Source organism: Diachasmimorpha longicaudata, chromosome 5 (assembly GCF_034640455.1).
Source record: "Diachasmimorpha longicaudata isolate KC_UGA_2023 chromosome 5, iyDiaLong2, whole genome shotgun sequence".
Classification (NCBI taxonomy): Eukaryota; Metazoa; Arthropoda; class Insecta; order Hymenoptera; family Braconidae; genus Diachasmimorpha; species Diachasmimorpha longicaudata.
In genome coordinates, this window is record NC_087229.1 from 7,387,800 (window position 1) to 7,413,435 (window position 25,636).

The 25,636-nt window shown below is 38.1% G+C and overlaps 4 protein-coding genes across 15 annotated transcripts in view; 3 read left to right on the forward strand and 1 right to left on the reverse strand.

Moving 5' to 3' along the window:
* Positions 1-16,135, forward strand: part of LOC135162084 (probable nuclear hormone receptor HR3) — a 104,921-nt gene extending 88,786 nt beyond the window's left edge. For 11 of the 12 annotated variants that reach the window (XM_064120214.1, XM_064120203.1, XM_064120204.1 and 8 more), the window contains 7 exons: positions 1,759-1,924; positions 2,766-2,986; positions 3,725-4,042; positions 5,264-5,536; positions 6,043-6,267; positions 6,813-7,158; positions 7,354-16,135. In XM_064120214.1, the coding sequence (XP_063976284.1) occupies positions 1,759-1,924; positions 2,766-2,986; positions 3,725-4,042; positions 5,264-5,536; positions 6,043-6,267; positions 6,813-7,078 (1,469 nt within the window). In that variant the 3' untranslated portion in view covers positions 7,079-7,158; positions 7,354-16,135. The remainder of the gene's footprint in view (positions 1-1,758; positions 1,925-2,765; positions 2,987-3,724; positions 4,043-5,263; positions 5,537-6,042; positions 6,268-6,812; positions 7,159-7,353) is intronic. The other variant, XM_064120215.1, reaches the window with a different exon arrangement.
* LOC135162109 (zinc finger CCCH domain-containing protein 15 homolog) lies at positions 15,995-18,264 on the forward strand. Its single transcript, XM_064120259.1, has 5 exons — positions 15,995-16,134; positions 16,239-16,440; positions 16,653-16,894; positions 16,989-17,568; positions 17,831-18,264. The coding sequence occupies exons 1-5, from the start codon at positions 16,066-16,068 to the stop codon at positions 17,941-17,943; spliced, it is 1,206 nt and encodes a 401-aa protein (XP_063976329.1). The 5' UTR covers positions 15,995-16,065; the 3' UTR covers positions 17,944-18,264.
* A 477-nt stretch (positions 18,265-18,741) lies between these two features.
* LOC135162086 (ATP-binding cassette sub-family B member 10, mitochondrial-like) lies at positions 18,742-21,599 on the forward strand. The gene is made up of 4 exons (XM_064120216.1): positions 18,742-19,585; positions 19,726-20,112; positions 20,362-21,083; positions 21,217-21,599. The coding sequence occupies exons 1-4, from the start codon at positions 19,015-19,017 to the stop codon at positions 21,475-21,477; spliced, it is 1,941 nt and encodes a 646-aa protein (XP_063976286.1). The 5' UTR covers positions 18,742-19,014; the 3' UTR covers positions 21,478-21,599.
* Positions 21,600-21,654: 55 nt separating this feature from the next.
* LOC135162089 (serine/threonine-protein phosphatase 4 regulatory subunit 2) lies at positions 21,655-25,629 on the reverse strand. The gene has a single exon (XM_064120225.1). The coding sequence runs from the start codon at positions 25,391-25,393 to the stop codon at positions 23,504-23,506; it is 1,890 nt and encodes a 629-aa protein (XP_063976295.1). The 5' UTR covers positions 25,394-25,629; the 3' UTR covers positions 21,655-23,503.
* Positions 25,630-25,636: the final 7 nt, after the last annotated feature.

A 25,636-nucleotide genomic window follows, 5' to 3' on the forward strand; every position in this document is an offset into this window, starting at 1 on the left:
GAAATTCAGATATTTATTCTTAGGAACAATAGAGTTGATTGAAAAATTTTAAAAATGCGCTGTAATTTAATCAATGTCGTCCCATCAATTTTTAAAGGGTCCCTGATTGCGAGTGTTTGCAAGCACTCGAATGTGCTTTTTAACCACGAGTATCCACTTGAAGTTAATGTTTCGAGGGCACGCGAATTGTCAATTCCACTCTTGAACTTAATCTATGAATTCACCGAGTCGTTAAGAGGAATCACCTGCAGAAAAATTTCAATATAAAATTCCAAAGTTTCAGGAACTCTCATTTATTAAATTCCACTTCTTGTTGTTTACCTTGTCCGTACGAAGATAAATAAAATCGGGGTAAAACTAATACCCTCTCAAAACAGCGCACAAATTCCACATGTTCACATGCCTCATTGATTTTTCATTCGCCTCGTCGTGGGGTGCCTAAGTCCCCTAGTGACATTGCACCCCTATATCTGGTTTTCATCTCTGACGTTTTTCCCCAACCGTCCATTCCATCCTACCCCTCCCCCCTCACCCACCAGTATTTGCATCGTTGATACCTTTCCGCCTTTATTGAGTCTAACTGGATAAAATCGAATTCAGTAAATTGGCGAATAATATATTTTAAATGCTGAGGCGCATTATCGATAGTTGATTATTTTCCTCTCATTAGAGGACTTTGTTCGCAATGGGTTCCCTCATCAATTTTCTTTGCCGCTTTCAAAGCCCCACCTCCTGCACTCCAAGACTTTTGTTTCGACTAATTGCAGCTTCCTCATTCCTTAGTTATTGACCTTCCCTTAAGGATGACTCTATCCGAGTTTTTAATGCCTTTGGGCTGTCACAATTGTGAAGTGGAGAGTTTAATTGAGAAGAATCTGTTGTGAAGTGGTGAAACGAGATAAATCGAACGAGATTCAGTTCGTTGTGGATCTTTCAATCTGCTAGATTGTATGGTGATTGTTGTGAAAGAAATTGGAGATAGTAATATTCCTAAATATATTCCTAAAATATCCCTGATAATATAATTTAGTTATAAATAAGAGAAATTGATTCAACTTCCGGACGTTTCACTACTTTGCGGTAAAATGAATGTTGAAAGCACTTTGTTTATGAATAAATCAGCAACGGGATTCGAAAGATCATTTCTTCGTTGGTAAATTAATTACTTAATAATGATTCCGCAATTTTTTGTGTCAATCTGATTAACATGACAGGTGGGGAGATATTGGAAATAATTCATTGAAATATGAAGAATTTTCTTAATTACCCATTTTGCGGAGGAGAATGAAAGCCATAAAAATGTTCTGATGAAAATTCTGACATCCCCTTTAGATTTACGAGACGAGAAAATGAGGAGAAAGTCAGTTGTGAAGAAAATTGAGTTATCTTGTTCCACCACTTCACTGCGGGAGTCATCTCAACTGATAAGAATTGTCAAGAGGAAAATTGTGTTTTTCTTCTTCATGTTTTATGACTCAACTCCTTGATTTATACTGACAAAATGATGATTGATAATAATAGTTCAATGAAATCATAACTGAAATATTTGTTTATTTGTGAGAAGATGAAGAGCCACTGAAATTTTTTTCTGAATTAGTATTCTGATATCTATAAAAGTTATAAGTTTATAGCGATCAGCCTAAACTTTTAAAGCCGTTCTTTTACTAACATTATTATTATTGTTCATTTAAAATATGCAATGGAGTTATCTACGTGTTAATGAGAAATTAATTACCAACTATTATTGTTATGTTTCAGCCGTTAAATTCGGTCGCATGTCGAAAAAGCAACGCGAGAAAGTGGAGGACGAAGTGAGATTCCACAGGGCGCAAATGAGAGCCCAATCTGAGACAGCGCCAGACAGTAGTGTTTTTGAGCATCAGACACCGAGTAGCTCGGATCAGCATCACTCCTACAACGGCGGGTCAGTCTCACCAAAAAATCTATAATTAAAAAAATTCTGGCGCTTCAAAATAATGAGAGCAAAAAAGGCTAATTACGAGCAAGTAATTCACGTCAACAAGATGCTGAATTTTTAACAAGAGATAATTCGTTTACTCGTTTATAATAAACTTTTTTTTTTATCAACCACTTGAAGTTTCTCATCTACTCTTGTTCATTTTATTAAATTCTTCCTTTATTGATGAAATATTCGCCAATCTTTTCCGAGTTTATAAATCTTCGAGGAATTTCAATAACAAGTCAAGCAGCAAAAGCAAGAATTCCAGTATAGTGGCGATATTATAGTGCAAACCTCATGCAAAATTCGGGAGCCTTAACTAACTTTATTATAATTTAATCAGAATTCTGGTACAATATCGCGGGACCGGGGCGTAATTAACCCTTTGAATTAAATTTTTCCGGACTTCATAACACCGAAAGGGATTTATTCAAGTGAGCGCAGTCTGAACTAATAAAAGAGGAAAGAATTATCCTTTTCATTGAGAAGAATCTCGCTTTATTGACAGCTCAATAAATCTACTAAATAGAAAAAAAAATCAGATGAGCGCCCATTTGCCTCCCAACGAATGAATGAATGAAGAAACGAATTAGAATAGAATCGAATTCTCATCAGCTTAATAGTTTTAAAACGTGATAATCTACTAACCTAATCACAATTATAGGAAATAAAATGAAGAACTGACGTTGCATGACTTTGCATCACTATCAAGATATCGTAGCCACCAAGCCGTTAAAAATTATTCGAGCGTGATTCTTTTAATTTTGTATGCTCTTTTTTCTCTCTGCTCTCTCAAAATATTTAGCTACACGTACAGTGGAAGTGAGTACGCATCGCCGGGTCCAGGAACGGGTGGCTCTGGATACTACAATCATCAGGCAATGACAAGTTACGAGTTGAGTGCGGACTACGTTGACAGTACAACGACATATGATCCGCGACCGACTACAGCCCAGGTCGATCCACTCACCCCCGACACACCGTCAATAGGAGCTGCCGGGGTTCTACCTAACATGGTCACCACAGGTAAATAAGAAATAATCCCCCAGAACTCGACGGGCTCTTGTCTGACTCAAGACGATAGTATAATTTTTACTACTTAATATTGATGGCGTCAGTTGATGAATGGGTTTATCATTAAATAAAAGAGGGGATGAGGGGGGTGGGAATGGACTTGGCCAGAGAAACAACTAATTTACCTAATTGATGAATTGAAAATACGATTTTACACGCGTGGAAGGTACGAACAATCCACGAAATCATTTTCTCCCGAGAAAATAAAGTTCCTGACTTTATCAGTAAATTAAAGGGGAACAAGTGATTATGCTGAGCTACCTCAATATTATGTGAGCGTAGTAACCCCGAATCATATCGGAAAAAGATTTAATTGTTATCTACTTTGACTGGATTTTCGTAGTGTCAAGTTTCGTTCTATTATTTAATATATTAATTTTAATTAAAAGAAACAGGATAAGATACATCATTTGCAAAACATTATTTAATAGCATCTCAAAGATCCTTCTTGGAAAGTATCTGTACGATTGAATCATGCAAAAATTAATTTGGCCATTCTTCCTGCACGCTAAACAATAAATTAATCTTATGTGTTGGATTTCTCGTTCCATAAATTACGACGGTCCCATGGTAAAATATACATCGAATTTTTTTTTCAACTCACAAAAAAAGCCGAGAGACACCCGAAAAATAATAAATACTTTGTGAACAAAAAAAAAACTCACGCATTGTCCCATTGATCGCAAATAGGAAAATCACTGACCGCATCGACAACCGGAAGCGGTACGGGTGGTAGTTCAGGTGGTGGTACTAATAATACTAGTAACAATAATGGGGGTAGCAATGGAAATGGGAGCAATGGTGGTGGTACAGCGAGCGGTGGTTCCCTGAGTGGTGGTGGAATTGTCGCTGTCAAACAAGAGACCACGGTTGAGCTTGCCAGCCTTGGTCATGGCTCTTACACGATGGTTGACTCGACAACGTTCATCAGTGGCCAACAGCAAAGGCCCGACAATCCACCGGAGGACGACGAAGTCCCTAATCTGCCCAGTATGTCCCATACGAGATGTGAGACTATTGTTTTTTTTTTGTGTCCCCATCATTTCTATTTTTTTTTTCACTCGTCTCATGGTAATTTATTAAAGCACGTTGCATGTCACCAAAAGTCTTCTGGTTCCTCGATGATTTGTTTCATGTTTTTTCATCGCTGAAGAGGGAGAATTCGTAAGAACGATTTTATTCACGAGTTTAATTTATTCATGAGCATTGACTAAATTATAAATTCATATTATTTTACTTCGGATGCCATCCAATGATTCCGATTAACATGTCCAACGAAAATCAATTAATAAAGTCAATCATCTTCACTCATCTTTGAGGATACTATTATTCTACAAGTTCCACGTAATTTAATTTTTAACTAGATGAACTAAATCGACTTCTGCATGAATTTTCCCCACTTCAATGCACAATTCTTCGATTTTCTCAAGAAGTATTTTTCGTAGCCGTGAAAATTCTGTACAGAGAAGGTTTCGTTTTAGCATTTCATCCTCCTTTTTTTACGTCAAACTGGGTTTTCTCATGTCTCTTGCTCACATATGATGTCCAGTTCTCACACAAATGGAGATAAATTAATTTATTCTTTCCCCATCTGCCTACTGGCCCTTCAAAATATTGTACAATAACGTTTCCCGATTAATCTTTATAAAAATCCTTAATTCAATATAATCCAAAATTTTCATAATAACCTTATTTGTAGTCTTGAATTTGCTCTACAAAAAAGGTTTGAAAAATATTTTTGTATCTGCCGCAGATTTGCAGGAATTCATTGGAAACTAACCAGTAGTTGAACCCTTTTACCGCTTCGCTACTGAGACGAGTTCACTCCCAAGATATTAACAATTAATTGGCCTATATCACCTCTCCAAATTGGGTGTTTTTACATCTCTCTCTAAATAGTCCAATTTTATTTCTTTGTGTGGAATAAAAACGTCTCTGTCACGTGTTGTACACGCATGGCTCAATTTGCGGTAGATGCACGACGAATTCTTTTCACTAAAGTACTTTGTATTCAACAGTTTACGGTTTATTTTCCTCTTCCGGTTATCGTCCGCGGTTTAAGTTGTGTAGATCGATGTGGATAAATAGTGTCAGACTGTATTTTTTTTTGCGGTACCTCTTCGCCAATTGGCAACCGCGCAATAGAGACATTCACATAATAACAGGGTTGACAGTGGTCATTACTAACAGGTGGTATTTTTTTTTATTCTCAATTTTTGGAAATAACAGATCCGGCAGATCTCACTGGGATGCTCGTCCAAACACTGGCGGCCGCCCACAAGAAGACCTTGCTGGTCAGTACGGAGGAAATACAGGAGGCCTTTCGCACGCCTCATGACTTCACAAAGTTGATCTTTTATAAAAATATGGCGCATGAACAACTTTGGTACGACTGTGCACAGAAATTGACGAATGTCATTCAGGCGATCATTGAATTCGCCAAAATGGTCCCCGGGTTTATGAAACTCACGCAAGACGACCAAATTGTTCTACTCAAGGCCGGTAAGTATGAGTGAACAATTTTTTTATGAACTAGTGCCATTATCCCCTGTTCCCTGCCAGATTACAGTCTCATTTGACTACAGTTGATATTCGATATTAGTAATAATTGTTTATGAAGTTCTTGATTGACAATTAATTTTATAGCGAATGTTCGAATTTCGATTCAACTCATTCTTAGATTTCTAACTTAATTAAATGTTACCATCGTCATAATTTTTATTTTCATTCCCGTCTTAAAACTCTATCGGTATCTCTCCCCTTAGCCCCTCGATAATATATTCATAGAATTTTTGTTTATTTATACTCGAATGAATCTAATGCGTGACATTTAGAGAAATCGTCGAAGAGTTTATTTCCAGGGGAATTAATGAATCATAAAGGGTTGGTGTAGCACAACCAGTTGGAAAATTACATTTGAACGATGCGTTCACATGAATTTAACGAATAGGGCCCCACGACCCATTACCCTATCTACTTAGTTAATCCGCTTTTTGTTCCCTCTCCAGGTGCCTTTGAAATGGCTGTGCTACGTATGAGCAGGTACCTCGATCTCCAACAGAACTGTGTTCTGTACGGTGACACGATGCTGCCACAGGATGCCTTCTACACAACCGATACAGCTGAGATGAAACTGGTATCGTGTGTCTTTGAACTAGCGAGAAGTATCGCTGAGTTGAAACTCACTGAGAGCGAGCTTGCCCTCTACAGTGCTGTTGTACTCCTTAATCCAGGTGAGATTTCACTTAAGAAGACTAATCCCTCATCCGTCCTCTCCACCCTCAGCCCTTCAATCAAACTTTGTGATTGAAATTTAGCAGTGCGTCAATCAGACTATTTGCTCGTGCGAGAACGTTGTTGGGCTCTGATTGTTGAATAATAAAACGCTTTCTCTTTGAATTTATTCAAGGAGATCGTCTTGGAGAAGAGCAAATACTGTCTGATTTAGTGCTATTGAGAAATTTGAATTGCAGAGAGTTTTGTACGGGTTTTCACGTGGTGATTCGTACTTAATTCACTTGCACCAGTCATGGTGATGGGAGAAAAATCATGACGTGTATTACAAGTTGTTATTAATGAATCTAAACCGTGACGATGATGTTTTACGTAGTGTGGAGTGGGGAAGGAGATGGGTGAAGAGGTTAATAGACTATTCTGCGGATATATTGGGAGCTCTTGGGGTAGAGAAAAAATTTTGAAAATCATCGTTGCCGTCGGGACACCTTTTTTAAAAATAATTCCCATAAAAATTTTGACATAAATCATTTTTGTTTTTCAGAACGCACTGGACTCAAAGACGTACAAGACATCACGAAACTGTCACAAGCTGTGATCATGGCCCTCAGATACGAACTCGATCGTAATCATGTGTTACCAATAAAGGGTGATGTGACTGTGTGCGATGCACTTCTGGCTAAGATACCACAGTTAAAAGAAGTATCACTACTTCACATGGACGCCCTCATCAAGTTCAAGCGATCACAGCCACCGCATATTATTGACTTTCCACCCCTCCATAAAGAGCTATTCAGTGTCGACAGCTGAACGGCCGTCGATGCACAGGGCGACCCATCACTGGCTGACGACGTGGAACGCGAGTGATACGTGGGCCTTGCTCTGTCAAGGTACTAAATGTTCCTCTTAATCATGAGAATCGTGAACTTGCTTACGTTTTTAGTTTAGCTTCAAGAGTACGTAATTATTTGTAAGGTTCAAAGACAAAAAGGAAATCTACAGTGAAAAATCTGTGCCTCGTTTGAAAAACTATCAGGAAGATTCATTTTCCCCAAATAATCATTTTTTTTCTCCTCTTGTTTCAGATCATTTCCTTCGTATTGAACATATTGGGCCTTACATAAACATAACATTGTTATATATAAAGTATACATAAAGAAAAAACAACATAAAGTATATATGAAAGAAAAAAAATTATAGAATTATATATAAAATAAGATATATATATTATATATATAGATGAGATATCGGTTGTTATGATACATACACAAAGTATATTATTGACTAATAATAATTCGAATCGCTCGCCAGGGCTGTTCAGAGGCTCTTTAAATCCCCTAAACACGATCTCGATTCGTAGGATCAGCAGGTGGCCCGACGTGCCTCTCACAACCGATTGGTAAATTGTCATGAGGTGAATATGAACTATCTTTTGTAGCTCACGACCCTATGATCAAGATCCTCCCCCACTGGGATGATAAATCCCTATTACACAAAAAATCTGATTTTACCGTTAAAATAATTTGAAAAAATTCAATATTGTCTCTGACTAGCCCTGTCCGACACCAGGAACACACACGTAGTTAGACTTAATTGAGATAAACAAATTAACGTTTTGGTTAACGCACTTTATTGACGCGCTTCTCAAATATGTAAATATTACTTCCCACTGTGGCCCATTGTGACACTGAAGGACACTCGATTCTTTAAACTGCATAAAATCCTCAGTCACACCCTTGGATCTTATATGACCACCCCGAATAAAAGGACTTTTTCGTTTGCTTGAGAAAAGAAAATTGAAACCTATATTTTTTGTGAATATCAGTGACAATGAAGGAATTACCCCAAAAATTATGGAAAATTAATGGAAATGAGGCAAACACGAATCTTCCACTTGCAGACAACATAAATTTAGAAATTTGTATTTTCGAGGTGAATCTGCTTTAAAATTAACTAATGAAACAGTTACATCTATTGATTTGTAACCCCTATTCTTATCAGGATAGAAAACTCAGTTGTAAAATAGGGTGTGATTCTGTGAATAAAACGATTACCTGAATAACAATCACTTGTGAAATAAACCGAGACATCGAGTTGCGTGTCAGTTCACCGAAGCAAATTAATATAGAAAAAAAAACTTACAGCTAATTTATCCAAGAATTAATGAAAAACTGCATAATGTGAACACGCGCACGATGGTCGCACTGTGCCCAATTAAAGACTGGAAGTAATGTTTGCACATACGTACAAAAAATGATAAACATGAAAAAAAAGTAATAATACAAGCGGCTAAGGAAACAAACGGTGAAGGAATAGCGATATATAGATAGTTGGTTTAACGATGTGATGACGAAGAGAGGAATAAATAAAGAATAATTTAAAGAAGTAAATGGGTGAATAAAATGGCCAACGCCACGGTGCGCCAACTGATACGTTAATGGTTGAAAATAGTGAAGAAAAAAACACTGTGAGAAGTGAACATTATTCTACTGAATTAACAAATAAAGATTAAATTAGAATTCATTTAATTGTAGAGAATGAAAAAAAAATGTGAAAATAATGTGGATAACGTAATTACACATGCTCCCACAACTACACGTGACACGTAACACGATAAAAAAACGAATAACACAGACACAAACCATGGGCGTAGTAGAAATTCAATAAACAATGAGATAATTGTCGATAACGCTCAGAGAAGATGAACTCTAACAAAAAAAATCATACACTACAGTTTAATTTAATTCATTAATGAAACAAATTACAGACAACCACCTTGCAAACTAGGAAGTTATTATCGCAATTTGGAGTTAAATTTTATAATAATATATAATAAACAAAAGTTGACGGATAATATAAAGTTATATTTAAATGAAGAATAATTTTAAAAAATGAAATGAAAAATGGAAAAAAAATCTTAAGGTAAAACGTAAATAAGGGAGAGGATTTCTTTGATTGGGGATCACGTAGGATTTTTTAAAATTATCGACACGATTTTAGCATGTTTTTTATAGCTAAGTGGTTATTACGTCATTTACTCCCTCACTCCTTCCTCTCATTCATTTCCCAAATAGAATAAAAGATGGATTTAGTCGATGTTCACGTGAATCTGTGTAAAACCTTTTGTCTCGCACATAGAATTTAATGTAAAGTGCACAGTCAACTCAATCATTTTTTTCTATTACAAATTTTATTAACAAAAGTATTTTATCAACACTATTTCATCGCAGACACATTTTTTCTACCTTCTCAAGACTATGAACATTAACGTCTCGAATTTATCGTGAAGTTGTTTCCACTAGACTCCTCAAGTTTATGGATTAATCAATGAAATTAGTTAATTAATTCAGTTGATTATTCACGTGATCCTCAATCATGGAATTTTCCAACCACGCAGGATCCATGCGCGCGCGCATCGAAGTTGATTTTAGATAATAAGACTTATGGTATTTCGTAGAATATAAAAAAGAAACAACAGCAACAACAAAATAAATAAATTACACGTTATAAAACGGTCTGTCGTACGTCCACTCGCAGTGGCACCCACGTTAATTATTTCATAATGTATAATTATAATTTTATTATTGATTTATTGAATTTTTAGAGTTATGTATTGGTTCTTGGGGACGGGGGGCTGTTTAAGCTTGAAACTTATGAAAAATATTGAAACACCAGCAATAATGTGTTCTAATTTGCACTACAGTGCAGCTGTGATGTGGTTTTCAACGGTCCGTTGGGGATGATGAACACGAGTTGAATTTTTCCTTAATAATTGAGGGAAGCTTCACTTCGAAAAAAAAGTTTGTCCATTTTTCGAGGACGATTTTTCAAGTTTTTAACAATTCTTAGAAGTACTTTTTCTCGCATGGTTTTTCTCTGACTGTTGAAAATAATAGATTTCCATTCTTTTCTCAACGTACAATTCTTTTTAACTCTTTATGGATAGGGTTAACAATTTGTCCCCTTCATATAATGTAATGCACATTGATGAATGTTATTCGCTAAAATTTCGCAGTTTTTAAAATATTTTTCAAGCTGTCAATTAGAGCATTAAATTTGAAGCTACAGAGTTAAAGAAGTGCAGCAACACGTGAAATCAACGTCCAGGGGAGAAATCACGCGAAAAAAAAGTGCTTAAAAAATTCAATTCTTTTTTTTGAGGTGAGCCTTCTCTCGAATAAAACAAACGTTGACAAAACGTATTTATGTATAGATGAATTACTGAAACGAGTACCTGTTGCGATTGTTGTAGAGTCGGTGAAAAAAAAGAGGTTATAGAAATCGATGAGAACGCGTAACAATATGGATAACGATAGGACGATGGGTAAAAGGGAAATGGAAAAATTGAATTATGTAAATATGTTATTGATTTGTTGGATCGTGGTGGGCCTCTGTGGATGCGAGGTACGGCACATCCGGTATTATTTCGACGATAAAGAAACAAACATCACCCTAGAATTTATTCCCCCCGACTCCCTCCTGTCCTTGCATTATACATTAGGGAAGACTTTGATAGAGATTTCAGAAATTCGGAGTTACAATAATGAGAATGAATATGTTGAAATAGGTGAATCACAAATAATTATTTCAGCGTAGCAACTATTAATTTAATTCATTTCGAGCATTACATTAAGGTGATATATTATGTACACATAGTTTTTATCGTTAGGGAACAGTCTGAGTGTGCTTAGGGCGATTGTAATAGTGTGATGAGATTTTTAAAAAATCGAGAGAATGATGAAATATTAAAACGTGTGTGATTTTTCCTCCTTACCTTGGCCGAGTGGGTGTGAGTAGTGAAATATCTCCAATGGGATTTTTTTTTCTGGTGGACGTGCATAAGCGGAAGACGTGGGTGAGCATGGAGATGGGGATAATCATGACAGTAATCTGGATTGAAGTGGAATTTTTTGAGCTGTTTGTTAATTATGGGATTACCCCAGGAATTCGTGGTTTCAAGGAAAAATATGAGTTTTTTTATTGCTGATGAAGTTTTTATTGATCTGCAAGAGCCGTTTTATGACGTGTCGTAGAAGAATTGAGCTAGGAGATAATTAAGTAGTTGGTCAGACGACACCTTCTAAGTTGGATAATATTTTTTTATTGACGAGCAGATTCCTAATCATGAGGGGTTTCAGGGGAAAATACCAGTGGTACTTTTCATACTGAGGAAATTGTTCACATTGACGTGATTATAAGAATTAAGATGAGATGGTTATTAATTTGATGACTGTTTTCAGGAGAAAATATCTGGAGAGTTCTGTGAAGCTGAGGGAATTCCTGTAGGGTACGGATGTCACAGGAAAATGTCAAATAACATTTTTAAAAATCTATTTCATGAGTTGTCGTAGAAATTTTAGAAGCGCAGGAAAATGATTTTTCTAATGATAGTGACCTTAGGAAAAATTAAACAATTTCTCTTGTCGGTGGGATAATTTCTTTAAATTAGGCGATTTGAGGACACAATTGAATAGATAGCTGACTAGGAATTAATCAGACCGATCCAGTTTAATTTGAAAATGAGGTTTTTTCATGCAATTAGACCTGCACTGAGTAATTGCAGGTAAAAACTTTCTAGAAAAAACTCAATGACAATTTTTCTTGAAAGCATTCATTGTAGTAATGAATATTTTTAATGAAATTGCTCCCATAATAATGGAAAAATATTGGAGCTGAGAAAATATTCTCTAAAGAATTTTATAAAGTTTGTTATTGAAGTTTTTTATAGTCATTGACCCTCCTGCCAAACGATCGAGTTCCACCACTTCAATAAAGAAAGCTGCCATGAAGTTTTTCCGAGGAAGATGCTCTTTAGGATTGAGAACGAGCATGAGATGCGCGTCAAAACAAAACATTAAAACAAACGGATACAGAATTTATATAATTTTGTGATGAATGAAGGAAGAGTGCGTGCGAAAGCAAGGCCTTTTGTACTAAATTCTAAATTTCGATTTACATTTTTCTCAAAAAATTGTGGGTAAAAAATACTAAAAATGACGCGACGAGGTACATCTACATTTAAAAAAACATCAGCGGGGAAATAATCATCGACATCTCTAAGATGATTCAGAAGAAGTGAGAGAGGCATTCAATTATTCATACAGTGAAGTAAAGGTTGACAAGAACTTAATTTTTATTTGAAAAATGGTTTTCGGATTAATACTGAATTCATGAATTTCCAGATTTCTGTTCCATTTCAGGAAGAAATTGAATTTACATTTAAGTTCTTATAGATTTTGCTCCAAAAAATCTTCACAATTTAAGTGGACTTATCATGCAATCAGAACTTTCAAGAAATTTACCAGAATTATTAGCAGGCAATTTTCAACAACACTGGGAAACAAGTCCCTGCATAATTCAGTCTGACTTGATCCACGTCGTTTTTTCAAGTTTCTCTCAAGCATATTCAATCCAATTCATTACTCTTTTAACAAAGAAGATGGCCTGTCTCGCTGACTCTTGAGTCCCTATCCACAACAAATAAATTGAAACAGTTACACAAAGCCTTTTCCCCTCGTCTTGACTGTCTCCTCATTACTTGTGTAATGAGAAACAAAACATTAATGATAACGCGTCCGGCTTTCATTGTGTGCCCCTTCCACCATTGTGAAGTCGCTAGACGTTTCATTCGCTCGAACACATCACCTGAGGTCAAATAAACCTCGTCATGACAGGAAAACAAAATCTACGAACGAGTGACGAAGACAATGAAACGCAAACTTCCAACTAAAACCGAGACCTTCTTGTTAAAAATCCAATTATGAATTTATTGGTGAAATTGAAAAAAAATCCGCAACAGGAAACTGGCCAAACACTCTCTATTTATTCCTTCGTCAGACGTTTCAATTCTCGAATAAAATTAGGAACAGGTGGAACGTATCACCGACTCATTAAATTTTTCCCGGCCTTCGTAGCCACTTCTCGGACTGATAACATAAATTTAGAAATAAATTTTAAAAAATGAGAAAAGTAATAACGTTACGATTAATTCAAAGCTGAAGAGTGGATGACAAAAACGTAAAAGTGACGATAATTCGTCGTAAATCGTTTCCGAATGCGCCAAGTTTTTACTGTACTGTCGTCAAATGAGAAAAATATTTTTACGTTGTTTGTTAATACACATAATATACAAATATATTCACATGCCTATCTTTCATTGGAGTCAGAAGACGAAACAAAAGAGAAGAATATAATTTCATTTTTCTGTGCACGTGCGATTCATTATTGGATAAATGAAGACAAAAACTAGCTGAAATAACGATCAAGTTGATAAAAATAATCTAACGATGTTATACAGGATGAATTTACCATTAAGAGCATGAAAAATATCTCTCTACCGCCCGCGAAAACGACAACTCACTCATTCATTCGCTTGTGACGAGCTTTGGAATACTGAAATCATTTTTTTATGAATAAACAACAATTGACTCTCGTTCGATTTAATTTTTTGTTATCCCACGCGTGCGCTTGTTCTCCCGCCCGCGCGATTAAGCAATGAAATAAAATAAGTACGAAAACAAAATCAATCATGAATAGTTGTTTCATGTAACATTTAATGTGAAGCCCAATCCTATTCTTACAGGGCGTTAACAAGAGCTTTATGGCACAATCCAGACGTTTCGCTGAGTGACGCGTTGAGAACTTCGATTCAATTGATGTAATCCTTAGTGATTGGCTTGTATATTATTATAGTAGTCGTGTAGATGATTATTAAAATTCAGAATGTGGTCGAAGGGATTATTGGGAAGTTCGCAGTCTTTCCTGTCAAATTTACTGACATAATTTCAAGAACTGGTAGTTAACATCATGTTTTGGGTTTCGTAAGAATATCTGGCGTATTTGTTTCTGGGATAGGATTTTCGGAAATTGTTACATGATTATTGAGAAAGATAGCAGCGGACAGGGGCACCATCATAATTAATGATGATGATTAATGGATATTGTAATACCTTTTTTAAATCAATGAAAAACCCCAGGGTTCATGATCTAAGAGCAAGTCAGACCCTTTGATCTCAATAACAAGTGATCCAGCGGAATATTTTTCATTAAAAATATCACTTGCAAGGAAAGTTCATTCATTAAACAATTCTGGGATAATTCTGTCATTATGGAGTTATTTCGGTAATGGAGAATCCCAAAAGAACCTATCGGAAGGAGTTCTTGTAGCAAAAGTTGGTGAATTCCTCAAATACTTCCAAAACATTTCGCTAAAGTTACTAAAACCTGAAAAGCGGGGCCTCCTCTTCTTAATTTTCCTAATCGACCACATTCTCCCTTCATTGTTGATACAAGAACTGATGCTACTTCGTGAGACTGCCGTGGGAGCCTTATATTGAAATGAAAAAAATAAATAAAAAATAAATAAAAAAAAAAACATGCACACAGACACATAACAAGGAAACGTCGCATGGAGTGAGCTGTGAAAAAAATTTCTGAGCGTCAGTGAATCACTGGAATCGGGTACATTGAACTTGTGATATTAAAAGGAGAGTGCTGGAATGATGAAGATGCGAGAATGCGAGAAGTAGATGAATGCACGTAAGTTTATGACGAAAGAATGATTTAAAAAATGGTATATGAGCGTAAAAAAAGTGATGAATAACTACGACTTCTTGTCTGCAAAACTCTTCAGCAGCCTGAACCGATAATTTCAGTTGATAATTTCCCTACCTGTGACTCATTAATTAATCAAATCGAATGATAATTCAATGACTAAACAATCATCGACTTCGAAGTCACGCGCGGCATTATTGATTCATTAATTTTCATTTACCTAATATACACAAATACAGTTTATCAATTACGAGGCACGAGTAAAAATTGTTTTTGTTATTAAAATTATTTGAAATAAATATACAGAATATGAATAGTGATGAGGTGAGATAATAAAACGAGCGAATCGTTGATCGACGTTTTTACTATCTGTTGTACATACAATAGGCCCAAGGTGCAGCTAATTACGTAGCAATTTAATGAGAATGAAAAAAAAAGCATTAATGACATTTACACTGTAAGTACCTTAGGAACATGTGGAATAGACAGATGTGAGGAAAGAACTGGCGTGGCGAGAGAGTGATGGGTAGATTTACTAACACATGAAGGATAAATCCAATTGAGATATGAAATCATTACTACATATGTAAACGTCGACTACTTGAATGATTAAACAGAGTTTTTTGAAAAATCCATCATGGTTTCCATTGTATTAGTCCCATGCAGTGTTTATAATTTTTGGTTTTTGGCCGGGCACCATCACTTCCACCAACTTTTCATCAATAGATTAAGTATTTCAGCCTAAAGAATTAATTATCATCTATATGTCGTTGTAACAAAATTCGAAATATTATTGTTTTATAAAAAAATGTAAATTCACTTGTCTCGTTTCGAAGAGGGAACGTATAGAAATTTTCATAATGAGAGACGATTTTTTAGGCGCCTTCTCCAACCCGCCAGAAACGATGGTGGCGTTTCTCACCGTCGGGGTCAGAACTAACATTGACATGGAGGCGTCACCGTCGATTCTGGTGGCTGGGTGAGGAACTTGATTTTATTCGAGGATTGGGAGGTCCCCAAAACATTAAGTGGGAAGTAACAGCCACCACCATCGTACGGCAGAGAGCATCACTACTTCTGGAATTCCAACGCCAGATGGCGACGGACGTGACGTTGTACAAATTTCCAGTATCAACTGCAGAAATTGAACTCACGAGAAATGGTTCTTTCGTTCTCTAGCTGAGAAAGGTTATCTCAATTGAGTCGATTGATTTGTCAATTTCTGGAGGAGAAACAGCACCAAGATGCCACCGAAAAAAGCACCCGCACCGAGCAAGAAGACGGAGATGAAGAAGAAGGAAAAGGTTATCGAGGTATGAAAAAAACTATGTAATACTTGGGTGCACATGTGTCCACCGAGCATTTCAATATTGATGACATATATAATGTTGTATTGATGTTGATGTGTAATTTGCAGGATAAAACATTCGGTCTGAAGAATAAAAAAGGCGCCAAACAGCAGAAGTTCATTCAGCAAGTGGAAAAACAGGTGAAACCCGGTGCTCCACGTAAGGGAGACGATCCTCTTGCTAAGAAACTTGAGAAGGAGAAAAAGCTCCAGGAAGCTAAGGAGCTGGCGCTGCTTTTCAAACCCGTCCAGTCCCAAAAAGTTGAAAAAGGTACTCCGACGATCCTCGGTTATTTTTTAATTTCTCATTGATTCTCAAAGAAATAACTATTGGACTGGTCAGGAATTATTCTCCAAAATAACTTATTAATTAAACAATTACTGAATGAATTCCAGTAACACCAGAGTTTAAAAGATAATGTATGCTTCAGTTGGCTACAAAACCATTCACTCTTGAAACCATTTGCATTTTTTGTCCTGCAGGTACTGATCCGAAATCAGTGGTGTGCGTTTTATTCAAACGAGGCCAGTGTACCAAAGGTGACAAGTGCAAATTTTCCCACGATCTGACGATCGAACGAAAAGCTGAGAAACGTTCTCTCTATTGTGATATGCGAAATGACGATAAGGAAACTGATACCATGGACAAATGGGATGAGGAGAAGTTAGCTGCAGTCGTAGAGAAGAAACATGGAAGTGGTGGAAATCGACCTACAACTGATATCGTAAGTTTCCCCAACAATTAATTATATTTCCCCAACAATAATCAATGAAATATTGATAATGCAAATGATTTTCACGGCGATCCCTGTTTTTCAGATTTGCAAGCACTTCTTAGCAGCTGTAGAACAATCCAAATACGGTTGGTTCTGGGAATGTCCCTCAGGTCAGAAATGCATATACCGTCATGCCCTCCCCCCTGGTTTTGTTCTGAAGAAAGACAAAAAACTAGCGGACAAGAAGGATGAGATATCTCTGGAGGATTTGATTGAGAAAGAAAGAGCTAATCTGGGCTCTAACCAGACGAGAATAACCCTGGAAACGTTTTTAGCCTGGAAAAAACGAAAACTGACCGAGAAGAAGGAGAAGGCGATCAAGGACGAGGAGAAAAAGAGGAGTGACTACAAAGCTGGACGACAGGTCGGGATATCCGGACGTGAGATGTTCTCGTTCAATCCTGAACTGGCAGTCGGCGATGGAATCGAAGATGGAGACGAGGCCATTGACAATTATCAGTTCCATGAGGACGATGAGGAGGGGGAGAAGATTGAGTATCGAGAGCTGGATATGGAGAGACTGGCTATGGAAGCGAGTGAATTGGATATCACGGGAATTACTATTGCTCAGGAGGACAGGCTCAAGGGATCCAATGTGGCTGAAGTGAATGGAGATGCTGCTGGTAAGTTTTTTTTTTTTTCCAATAAATTATGGAGTATTGATTTCGCATTCTAACAAAAACAAATTTTGTCTCTTTCTCCTTTGGGAGTTTTTATTGATAGCAAGATAAGTTTTAATATTGTTTTCTAAACCTCTTGGGTCTGGAGATTTTCGTAAAATAATAAGTCAATCAATTGTGCACCATTTGTTGGACGAATACCTCAAGCATTTTCTCCGGCAAATTTCAAGACTTTTAAGCATTAATTTGACAAAATTATTTGCAGTCACTGTGGTAGGAGAAGGTGCAGCAGCTCTGGCAATAAACGAGAACCTCTTCACGGAGGACGACCTTGAGGGTTTAGAGGAAGAGCTGGGGGACCTGGACATGGAGGAGTGATCCAGACCTCCCATTAACTAATCTCCTCCCAATTGAGCCCCATTACATGCAGCCAGATAATCTACTGCCCAAATACTCCCAATTGTGATTTGACATCACGATAATCTCCATCTCCATAATTCAATGAATGAAAACCCTTTTCAATGAAATTATATCTCTTCTCGTTCTGTTCGAAAGTAAGAATCAATGATTGATTTTCATGTCAAATTTTCAACTCTAATATTTCAATTGAAGTGAAAAGTTTGTAAATTAATTATTGTTCCAGTATCTTCGTTCAGTCACATTTGATGGGTAAAAATAAACGAGAAATATTGATTTTCACTCCTTCTATCAATCTTAATATTTATGTACCCCGAAGGTTTTATTTTTAATGTAATACACCTACTAGTCCCAGTGGTATCTGCTAGGTATCCTAACCTTTTAATTTTTATTAGTTGATTTTCGTGACTTTTTCAAAGTTCGATATATTCCAATGAATAAACAATAACTTCAATTGATCTTAATTGGGCCGTAAATTCATCAACACGATTTGGAGGTTTTCTTTTTATTCGTCAATTTATTCCTCCAAAAAACATCTCTTAAATATTTTGTACGATAAATATGCAATTACCTTTCTTGGACCATCGAAACCACGGAAGTAATTGTTACTCCCATAAACAAATATAAACAACAAATATCACTGCATTCGAACTCTCTTTAGATACAAAATTCCACGTGTCAATGGCTTCAAAAATCAGCTGTTCTGTTACGGTATCACCGCGTAGAAGGTACGCAATACTCGCGAAACTGTTGTGTCGTGAGCACTCCTAACCTATTCTCCAAACAGAAATTACCTAACCATCTCAAATCACTCTTATGAAATTTAACTGCACAATGACAATCATCAATAACGAAAGCCAATAATCCAAGATCACTAACGACTCAAAATAAAGCCACGTGGGTCACCTTCAGATACAAATCAGAAAATGGAGGTAACTGTGATATATTTTTAACTGATCTCTAATTATTCTCTGCCGAGTGCAAATTCGAGGAGGATTCTATGAAGACGTTCCGGAGGAAGGGAACATAACGATGTTGGTGAAGCTGATGACATGTAGGGGTATTTTAAGTTCTACGAGATTAACCATAACTCGAAAATGTTTATTTCACTCTTGGAGATGTGGAAATCGATCGAGCCCTGGGGGTTTAAGAGTCAAGAGCTTTGTGACGGGGCTGAGGTTCAGGACTATTGAAGTGGTCAAAAACAGTAATGTCGTAGACAAGGCTCAGAAGAAGTCCGAACTGAAGAGACTATTCTCGCTGGCCAAACCAGAGAAATGGAAACTCACTGGGGCCATTGGTCTCTTATTCGTCTCCTCGACAGTTACTATGGCCATGCCGTTCTGTCTAGGAAAGGTCATTGACGTTATTTATACTGAGGATCAGAAAGAGATGAAAGAGAACTTGAATAAGTTGAGTCTGGGACTCTTAACTGTCTTCATTGTTGGGGGTATTTGCAATTTTGGGAGGATTTATTTCATGAGCACTTCAGGACACAGGATCACTCAGGCCCTCAGGAAGAAGGCTTATTCGGCTATTTTGAGCCAGGAAACTGCCATGTTTGATAAGGTCAGCACTGGAGAACTTGTGGGACGGTTAACAGGTAACTTTTATGATGTTCTTACAATTTTTAAGGGAATCAGGTTGAGGGAGCCTCTAAGTAGAGGGTTTAGAGAAGGTAGGTTCACGAGTCCCTGTTCCCATTTAAAAAATCCCCTGAAGGTCCTCGCTCATGATCCCCAGGTGATGCCCAACTAGTCTCCTCGGCGGTGACCAGCAACATCTCAGACGGTCTCCGTTCCTCAATAATGACAGCAGCGGGAGTCTCCATGATGTTCTACGTCTCGCCTCAACTAGCCTTCGTTGGGCTAGCCATGGTCCCCCCGATCGTGGGCCTGGCAATAGTCTATGGTCGCTTCATAAAAAAGATCTCACGAGAAGTCCAGAACAGCCTGGCAGTCCTCAACACCACGGCTGAGGAGCGCATCAGCAATATCAGAACGGTCAAGGCTTTCGCCCAAGAGACCACAGAAATCAAGAGATACAGTCAAAGACTCGAAGACTTGCTGTCCCTCTGCTACTCTGAGAGCTGGTACAGAGGAGTTTTCTTCGGACTCACTGGATTTTCAGGTTTTATCATTTATAATTTTTTTCTTTACTTTATTATGCTCCACCTACTCAGCTTTACGTCCGATATTATGGTCTCTAATTTTTTGTAGGAATATCATACATTCACATAAATTCTGGAAACATAAAAAGTCTAGAAAACTTCCTGGACAGTTTATTGTGGTGAACAATATTCCCTATAAGTTCCCAATGAATAAAATGATCTACATTTTTTTAAGGTAGCACTTTAATTATGTTGATTAATGTTTCTAGGCTACGTGATCATCCTCTCAGTTCTCTATTACGGAGGGGTCATGCTGGCGGACTCAGCTATTACCGTGGGAAATTTATCAGCATTTTTACTCTACGCCGGATACACAGGAATTTCCATAAATGGAATTTCCAATTTCTACACCGAACTAAACAAAGCGCTGGGCGCTAGCTCCAGACTGTTCGAGTTCATCGATCGTCAACCCAGAATTCCCATCATCGGTGGAATAAGGTTGGATCATTCTCTCTCTGGAGAGATCTCCTTCAGTCACATTGACTTCACATACCCCACGAGGGAGAGCTGTTGGATTCTCAAGGATTTTTCTCTTCACCTGAAGAGCTCCTCGATCAATGCAATCGTTGGGCCTTCGGGCTCTGGGAAGTCCACGATTGCTCTTCTGCTCCTGAGGCTGTATGACCCGAACTCGGGGAGGGTGATGCTTGATGGGCATGACCTGAGGGAGTTGGATCCTATCTGGGTGAAGAGACAGATCGGATTTGTCTCCCAGGAGCCTGTGCTGTTCTCCGGGAGTATTAGGGAGAATATCAGCTATGGCAGGGAACAAGCCAGTGAGGAGGAGATTATCGAGGCTGCCAGGTTGGCTAATGTTCTAGAGTTCACTCAAAGGATGACGAAGGGATTGGATACTGTAGTGGGGGAAAGAGGGATTACATTGAGTGGCGGACAGAGGCAACGTGTTGCTATTGCTCGAGCTCTTATCAAGGTAAGTGCATATAATTTTAGTGAGTAAGTGCTGATTCGTGAGATCAAATTTACGATGCTGATAATTTGCCTTCAAGGTTGTTGAACAGCAATTTTCAAGCTTTTTTTCTTCACGTCTCCTTTCTTCTCCTCAGAACCCAAAAATCCTGATATTAGATGAAGCTACGAGTGCCCTGGATGCAGAAAGTGAAAGCTACGTCCAAGAGGCTCTGGAGCGGGCGACACAAGGACGAACAGTTCTGACGATAGCCCACAGGCTGAGCACAATAAAAAATGCTGATAACATTGCAGTTCTCAATGAGGGGAAAGTTGCAGAGACGGGAACCTACAACGAGCTCATGCAGATAGAAGATGGAATTTTCAAACGGTTGGTGAAACACCAGACATTCAGTTGAGAGTTTAAATATCTTCATGACATGTTAAATATTTAAGGTTGTTGGAGAATTGTAAATTTTGTTTATAACTGGGGTGCGAGGTTCACACAGAGTTACTTATTAAAAATGAAATTTAATTGAAATGAGGGAACCTTTTTTTATCATAACTAGTTGCATATATTTTGCTATAAAATAATATACACAGCTGTCTTAAGCTATTCATACATTTAGTCCTATATTATTTAATTATCGGGTTGTCTTCTCCAATTTCCACTTAACTTTAGGGTGAATGTATACCACGTCATAAATGGCTGTTAACGATTTTATTCTCATGTCCATTTTCCTCATTCTTTCGATACACCCTTTCATACGTATCATGATGCTCTATTCCATGCACAACGATGTCAATTGATGAAAAAAATATTAAATTAAAAAATTGATTATATTTCTAAAGAAATAAAGATCACTATTGGGTTCTGCTGATTACGCAATTATCTCGGTGATGAGGAGTGCTAGACGGAAATGTCTCTACACTATTTTTGTCGAGAATTGTCTCGACAAAAAAGGTCTTGCGATATTTTTCTGTCACACCATTCGTTTCCTAGATAATTGCAAAATCAACAATTATGTCACATTTGGCTGATTATCTTTACAACGAAACCATCAATCATTCTCAACTAATTATCCTTCGTGATGAATCCGAAGTAATCTCACGATATGACTCGAAAAATTGTGGTGAACTCACTCTTGTATTCATTCACATCAGTTAAATATTCGCATTTTAATGACGAGTAGGCAGTGTTGTTCATATTTACGTATCACCAGAATATAAATTTACATTATCATTATTACTAAGGGAGAAGGGTCTGTTGATATCTTGATTACTCGTATGAAAAATTGTACCAAAATAATTCAAAGATATATCCATATATTATTATAAGTATCAACGTTTGAACATTTACGAAGTTCATGAAGAAAATTGGCATGGTACATTGGGATCCTGTTTCCTCCTCGCAAGTCTTCGTTTGCCTTCAATTTGTAATTTACAAGTCATCGTAGTTCATTACCTCAGTTATTGGAGTGCTTGTCAAATTGATAATTGTTCAGAGAAATAATTCAAAGTACATCTAATTGGAAAAAATGACTAATTAAATAATTGATAAAGTGGAGAAGTGGTGAAACGTGGGGTCGACTTATGGAGACATTTTCCGTAATTGCTAGGAGTTTTACAACCTTTTTTCCATCAATTCTCTTGTGAAGGAATGTTTAATTTGCAATTATCACAAGGATAAGTGGTTTAGGAAAGTATTCAAAGACATGTTGTTGGTTTGAAATTCACGAATCTGTGAAATATAATTGCAGCCTTTTTTGACAATTAATAGTTTAGAAATATTAAAATTTTTCGCTTGAGAATTTACTTTTCTTTCAGAAGCATTCTCTTCACATTGTCTCTCAAAATTAGTCCTTCTTATATTCTTATTCGTGCTGTGAGCGTGGTGTCACGAAACCATATCCAACCTATAAGACACCACTGGAGAGTGAGTGAGATACTAGAGAAAGCACGACTGATTAAAGGTTATGGAAGGAATAACAATCATCAAAGTGAATAAACTTTCCCGTGAATTCCACCCCGTTGACGATATTTATCATACAACGTTTGATTTTGCAACTTATGTACTTTAATATGCCATCCTCGTAACGAGACATTTTACGAAAAAATATTGAAAGTTTTATTGAAACATTCACTATGTTCTGATGAAAATTATCAACCCAATTTTCGCTAGACACCCCCAACACTTTCGAAATTGACGACTTTCAAAAAAGGCCTGAAAACCCTATCGAACAAGTCCACCCCTCCTGCCGCTCCCCCTAACTTCACCGCTTCTCCCCACGAACATAAAAAATGATAATGACCTCACTAACATAAAAAGACAACCAACTTCTTCATTCAAGCATCCTCCAAGTCACTGACTCCTTCAAGCAACGAGAATTTAAGTAATCGAAAAAGCGCGAATGATATTTTCACGATTAATATCAGTTTGGTACATTAACTCTTGAGTTGTTCTCCGCACTCCTCTTCCATGGGTTCATCCTGCTGGATAATAGGCACGGCATCCTCACTGTCGACCTCCATAGACTCAGCTGGTTCCTTCTCCATGCTCTCTTCACAGGGCTCCTCAGCAATGGAAACGTCGTCCACAGGGATTTGCTGGGCCTCGCACAGTTCCTCCACATCCACATGACTCTCCTTACTCGGCGCAACGACAGTAGTGGTGACGCTGTCGTCACTACCTCCAGTAACTTCCTCCTCTTGAGGGCTCTTGGTTTCGATGATCTCTGCTATCGTGGTTTCCTCGGCCCTGTCCACAGCAACTTCCTCCTTAGGCTCCTCCACAATGGGAATTGGATCTGGCACCATAGTATTTCCAACCTTGGCATCGTCATCCATTGCTTCCTGGATGACAACCCCCCCAGTCTCCTCAGCCTCATCAGCCCTCTCCTCAGGATCGTCCTGGGGAGGCTCTTCTATTATCGGTTTCACCTCCTGCTGGACTTCACTATGACTCTCCTCGTCCTTTTCACTTGGAGCATCTGATGCCTCCGTGGAGTTCACAATCTTAAGTTGATACTCTGGAAGCTCCTGGAAATCTGTTTCGATGACCTCGTCTTCTCGTTCTGGTTCAGGCTCGGCTTGAGACTCAGGCTCTGGAATTGACTCCACTGGAGCCTCTGGTTCTGCATCAACTGCATCAGTAGCTGCAACAGTTGTAGGTTCCTCCTTAATCTCTTCCGTTTTTTCCCCTTCCTCAGTATCCTCAGAACTATCCGCAGGTTCAGAGACATCCTTCGTTTCTGGAGATGCTGAATTTGTCTCTAAAGATTTTGAAACAGTCTCCACAGCATCTATCACTGGGCTCTCATCGTCCAGCCTAGCCCGTTTCTCAACAATTTGATCCTCAAGGGACAATTCAGGCTGACGATGAGCATTGAAATTGACTTTACTTTCCTGATCCTCTTTACGTGAATCCTCAAGCTTCTCAATTCCCTCACAAATTTTATCATTTTCCTTATCCTCGATTTTCTCACACTTTCCAAAATCCCTAGACTGAAATGTCAGTTTTCTCGAGTTACTCACCTCACTATCATCACTCTCTGAATCCAAACTAGGCTGAGAGCTAGTATCCTCATTCATAATAGCTTCTGGAACGTCTCCAACAATACCAGATACATCAGGCACATTTGGGGGATTACTACACAACGTTGGCTCGTGCTGAGTCGAATTTAATGTACCTGTTGAAGTCTCACTGCTGATGAAGTTATTTACGTCTGAACGATTTTCCTGTTTCTCGTGTATCACAGCTTCCTCATTGGCTTTCGGTGATTTTCTGTCCTCCTCGGGTAAATCAGCTGTACAGTCCTTTACCCAGGATTCCATCTCCACCTCGTGGTGAGTCGCTGGGCTCTCCTCATCCATAGAACCGTTTATCATACTATCGCCATTCTCACTTCGACGAGCTGCTCCTGGCTCTCGTGTTGACACTACGAGAATATTTTTTTCGATTGCTCTCATGAACTTGTCCACTCTGTTGTATTCCTTCCTCGGGGATGTCAGAAGCTCGCAGATACGTTGGACTGTGAAGGGGGCATTCGCAAAGGACTCCAACAGGTCCAGGAGATTGCCCTTCATACTGTCGTAGTTGAATTGCTCGATGTTTGGACTGGCTGCTAGGTCCAAAGTTGGACAGCTCTCGTAGAAGTCAGTCATCACGCGGACAAGTTTCTCACGAAACAGGGGCTTTATCAAGGACCACTGATACACTGGATCCCCTGTTTTCGCCACAAAACACAAGTAGTCCTCGAGTTCACGGGGTATTTCCGATGGACGAAGCTTTTGAAATTCGTCAAGGGCTTGGAGCACCTCCTCTGGATTTTCCATTTTTCTTGTGCACTGGGGGCAAGGGGGCTTGGGATCCGGGCTTTTCACGAGGGAATTTACCTACCACCGAGCCGAGAGGGTGGAGGATTTGTGGCTATGCGAACCTGAAGCGAGGTGTTTGGGGTTATTTTTAGGTTGGCTGATTGATTGGTTATGATCGTGAGGATTTTTACGGGGTGGTTTGTGATCACTGAGAAACGCAAACATACACCGGGGTCCAGCCGCCAAGTGCCGGGGGAGGGG

What these genes read in the sequence shown, in the direction of transcription:
- LOC135162109 (XM_064120259.1), top strand. Translation starts at nt 16,066, where the DNA reads ATGCCACCGAAAAAAGCACCCGCACCGAGCAAGAAGACGGAGATGAAG. An exon ending in GTCCCAAAAAGTTGAAAAAG is followed by an intron (nt 16,441 to 16,652) that starts GTACTCCGACGA and finishes TTTGTCCTGCAG; the next exon opens with GTACTGATCCGAAATCAGTG. An exon ending in ATCGACCTACAACTGATATC is followed by an intron (nt 16,895 to 16,988) that starts GTAAGTTTCCCC and finishes CCTGTTTTTCAG; the next exon opens with ATTTGCAAGCACTTCTTAGC.
- LOC135162086 (XM_064120216.1), top strand. Translation starts at nt 19,015, where the DNA reads ATGTTGGTGAAGCTGATGACATGTAGGGGTATTTTAAGTTCTACGAGA. An exon ending in ACTTGTGGGACGGTTAACAG is followed by an intron (nt 19,586 to 19,725) that starts GTAACTTTTATG and finishes CATGATCCCCAG; the next exon opens with GTGATGCCCAACTAGTCTCC. An exon ending in CGGACTCACTGGATTTTCAG is followed by an intron (nt 20,113 to 20,361) that starts GTTTTATCATTT and finishes TAATGTTTCTAG; the next exon opens with GCTACGTGATCATCCTCTCA.
- LOC135162089 (XM_064120225.1), bottom strand. Translation starts at nt 25,393, where the DNA reads ATGGAAAATCCAGAGGAGGTGCTCCAAGCCCTTGACGAATTTCAAAAG.